The 3674-nt window shown below is 43.9% G+C and overlaps 1 protein-coding gene across 3 annotated transcripts in view; it reads left to right on the top strand.

Annotated features, from left to right (window-relative positions):
* Window positions 1–2490: 2490 nt before the first annotated feature.
* LOC145471042 (phospholipid scramblase 2-like) overlaps window positions 2491–3674 on the top strand; it is a 3208-nt gene continuing 2024 nt past the window's right edge. For 2 of the 3 annotated variants that reach the window (XM_081454792.1, XM_081454794.1), the window contains exons 1-2: window positions 2491–2775; window positions 3397–3551. In XM_081454792.1, the coding sequence (XP_081310918.1) occupies window positions 2720–2775; window positions 3397–3551 (211 nt within the window). In that variant the 5' untranslated portion in view covers window positions 2491–2719. The remainder of the gene's footprint in view (window positions 2776–3396; window positions 3552–3674) is intronic. The other variant, XM_081454793.1, reaches the window with a different exon arrangement.

A 3674-nucleotide genomic window follows, 5' to 3' on the forward strand; every position in this document is an offset into this window, starting at 1 on the left:
GATCCAGTTGAACTGATCCCTTTGCTGATAATATTTGCTTTTTGCCCTTTGCTCACTAATGCGTTTTCATTCGAAAACGCATTAGTGAGGTCGGAATCTTAGAAACAATTCACCACAGTGATTTGGCTATCCCCGGGTCTTGGGTATCCCTGTATTCAAATCCCTAATGATATGGGTATACCCAGCAGGGTTAGTCTGTTCCCCGCGTGAAATTTTTTTATCGTGATCTCGACGAATTCAATACAAAATAGAGGACCTGTGAATAGACTACAGAAGGGATGTCCCTATATATCGCTAACAGCATATAATACAGCAGTCTGGGGTAAGTGACTCGGCTGTTTACAAATTAATCAAAGATCATTTCTCTTTTTAGCGGAGCTTCAGGCCGCCAAGCGAAGCCCCATACACATATAGGAAAGAAAACGAAACCATAAATAGATTTTCTCGTGGTTGTCATGACTGGCGGTATTCCTCGTGAGCACGTATACCCAGAGACGACGACGACGACGATGACGGTGAAGTCGCGCAAGATGCTGGCCATACACCAGCTAATAGGTTGACAGAGACATGCAGCCTTGGTTTATAGCGTCCTTCTTTGATGTTGGAAATCCCTGTTACTGGTCCTGTTACGGTCAATTGACACGAGTCAAAACAAGGTATCTGCTGATCTGTACACGTCACCATATTGCGGGCTCAAGTTTAGAGCGCATCGAGGTCACGTGTTCTTTGAAGTTGACCGCTGACCAAGTGCTGGTTTTTCGTGGGATCGTGGGCTCATGTCAGGTTAACTTGCTGTAATCAGGACCGGGTTGTTCGGAAGCTGGTTGAGGTTGGAAGTGCCAAAAAGCCTGATGAAAAAAAAGTAAAGAGGACGAGCAAACTTTGGCAGAATAAAATTCAGCTCATTGCTGTTCGCAAGCAAAATGTCAGTTAGTACAAACCAGTTTCAATTAACGAATTAAATTGTTCTTGTTTGACATATAATAAACATCTTATTAACCGAGCTTAGTCGGTCTGTATACACCTCGGTGGTGTGTACAGACCTCACTGCGTTCGGTCAGTGCTCACGACCTCGGTCAAGATTCCCCCATACAGATATAGACCTCCTGCTCGGTTAATAAATAAACAATAACCATTTGGCGCGAAAATATACTCGGATATTTGTCCGCGAACATTATCTGTTCCTCAAAGCTCACAGTTTCCCTCGAGCGTAGTCAATAAACGTATCAATGAAAGAGGGAGAGTGTGACAGTTTTGCTTGCGCACGCCGACCTGTACGGCAAACAGTTTTTCTACTGTACAAAAAACCGTACAATATCGCTGTATATTTGTACTGTTATTTGGACGGTATTCACTGCTGTTGGATAATAAGAGCTCATCGTAGGTGCGCGCGGATCCCAAGACTTACGGTCTCCCTCCCCGATTATGGCTCCTGATGATTATTGCGATGTCGTGGTTTTCGTAAAGTTCCGTTTTCAAAATGCTTTCCGTCCACACGCAAAGTCGGCGTTTTCAAATTCATCCGGTTTGAAGAGCGTTTTCTTAAAGCTCCGTTTTCGTGACGGATTAGTGTGGACGGTAGGCCTAACCGTAGAAAGAAAGCTGCGTTTTCAGTTTTCTCCGGCGTAGTGTGGAAGGACCCTGAGAATGCGCTTTATTGACCAGCTTTATTAATTAAATCCTAAACCTCGTATGCATTTCTAGCTTTCTGATTGGTTCACTAAATCTTGCTTACCAGACATCATACCTGTGTTTGACCGTACCTAGGTGGAAAATGCCAGCCGGAAGTGTCGCTTAGTTTAAGGTAGCTTACGACAGTTTTTCCGAACGCGGTTTCAAATCGACACAGGGCTTTTGTACATTATGCTTTTGGTTCCCCACTAAAATGCTCCACCGTACCTTAATGCTCCATTTTTCCCACTAAAAGGCTTGGTCTCCCCCCCCCCCCCGCCCACCCCCCCCCCAAAAAGAGTCATTAAAATGCTCGATTAATGCTCATACATAGGGTTTTATAAATTTTGATAATTTTAACATCTCAGGGTGCTTAACAAAAACGCGTACGCGATCGACAGGGTCACAGTCTTACAAAGGTGACTGAGCATGGCCGCCGATTTGACTACCGCTGACCTCTCCTCGAGAACTGAATAAGACACCAGCCGCACATTTCCCTCGTGTTCTCAAACTGGCTCGTCGTGTCTTTATCACAGTGTATAAATAGATGGCTTAGGCTTCTTTTGTTAAGTAAAAGCTTGTCTTTGATCCAAGATTGCTCGAAAACTTGCCGCACCACCCAACGATGATGAAATTTCTACGGTTAACTGACAGTTCTTGATTCGTAGGGGTGAAACGAAAAACATATTTCGATTAACATTGCTCTAGCACATTTTGAATCGTTGTTTGCTTACAAACCACAAGCCCAGGGCTAAAATGCGGCAGTTTACGGTTACCAAAAAAACTCACTAACAACCACTTGAACTTTCGCCTCGCGCCATGATTTCGCCTCGGGAACCGGCCACCCTTGTTTTCTTATGCCCAGGCTCCCCGGTTTAAGGACACAACCCGTAGTTTTTCCTGGACCGTTAGCCAAATATTTCAGTGCATGTTTGGTCAACGCTTGGCTTTAGCCTCGGCAATTGTTGCGTGTTGCAGGACCTAACCTAGCATAGAACTGCTACACTGCAAGAAAGACAATGAACAAACCAAATGAGCAGCCTCATGAATGGCCACAAGGTTATCAACAACCACCACAACCCGTCATCCAGCAACAACCAGCTGGTAAGCTTGAGGCATTGTATTTCAGCTGCCCTCTGAATAGACCGTACCATTTTCAAGCTATACAGTTTGAAGATCATTTGGAAAAATTATGTAGATCGCTGTATGTAGCTGAACGTCTGTGTTTGTGCGTTCCGCTGTGTTGGAACTTGAATGAAATCAATACGGTATTTGCAACGTAAGCTTACAGTAAGCTTGTCGATCGTTGTACGGTTTTAAAGCTTAATATCATTAGTTTGAAATGCATAGATTCATCATTTCAACATGTCTAAAGCTCGTGCATTTGAGACTCATAGTGAAAACAATGTGCGTACTTTTATGGCTGATCACTGTTTCTGATAAAGCACTCAAAAACTGCTACCCTGGTCCAAGAGGATTTTCTTGATTTTTCTCCGCATGAGATGAGACAGCCGCGACTCGTGTTCGCTGCTTCGCGGCTCTCTCGCGGCTGTCCATCTCATGGGGAGAAAAATCAAGAAAAACCTCTGGGACCAGGGTGAAAAAAACTGTCCAAAATCGGCCTAACTAGCCTATATGCAAATCCAGTCAAACGATTATCATATTTAAACTTATGTAACGTCAACATACTTCCCGGGTATTAATTTAAACTATTTATTACTTCAGTTGTATAACCTGTGTCAACAATTTCATCAAAGGGGTTCCTGGACAATTCCAATGGATGCCAGCTCCTCAAGCTCCCATTGGCTGCCCTCCAGGACTGGAATATTTACTTGCAGTTGATCAAATACTGATTCATCAGCTGGTTGAGCTCTTGGAAGGTGAAAAATGTTTACCATCCTTAGGGGCAGTGTCTTTACCGTTAAACTAAGCACGCTGGACTCGTTATTGAGCAGTCCGCATTCAAGCCCTAACTAGTAAGTTCATTCATGTGACAGTATTCT

Source organism: Orbicella franksi, unplaced genomic scaffold, assembly GCF_964199315.1.
Source record: "Orbicella franksi unplaced genomic scaffold, jaOrbFran1.1 SCAFFOLD_667, whole genome shotgun sequence".
Lineage (NCBI taxonomy): Eukaryota > Metazoa > Cnidaria > Anthozoa > Scleractinia > Merulinidae > Orbicella > Orbicella franksi.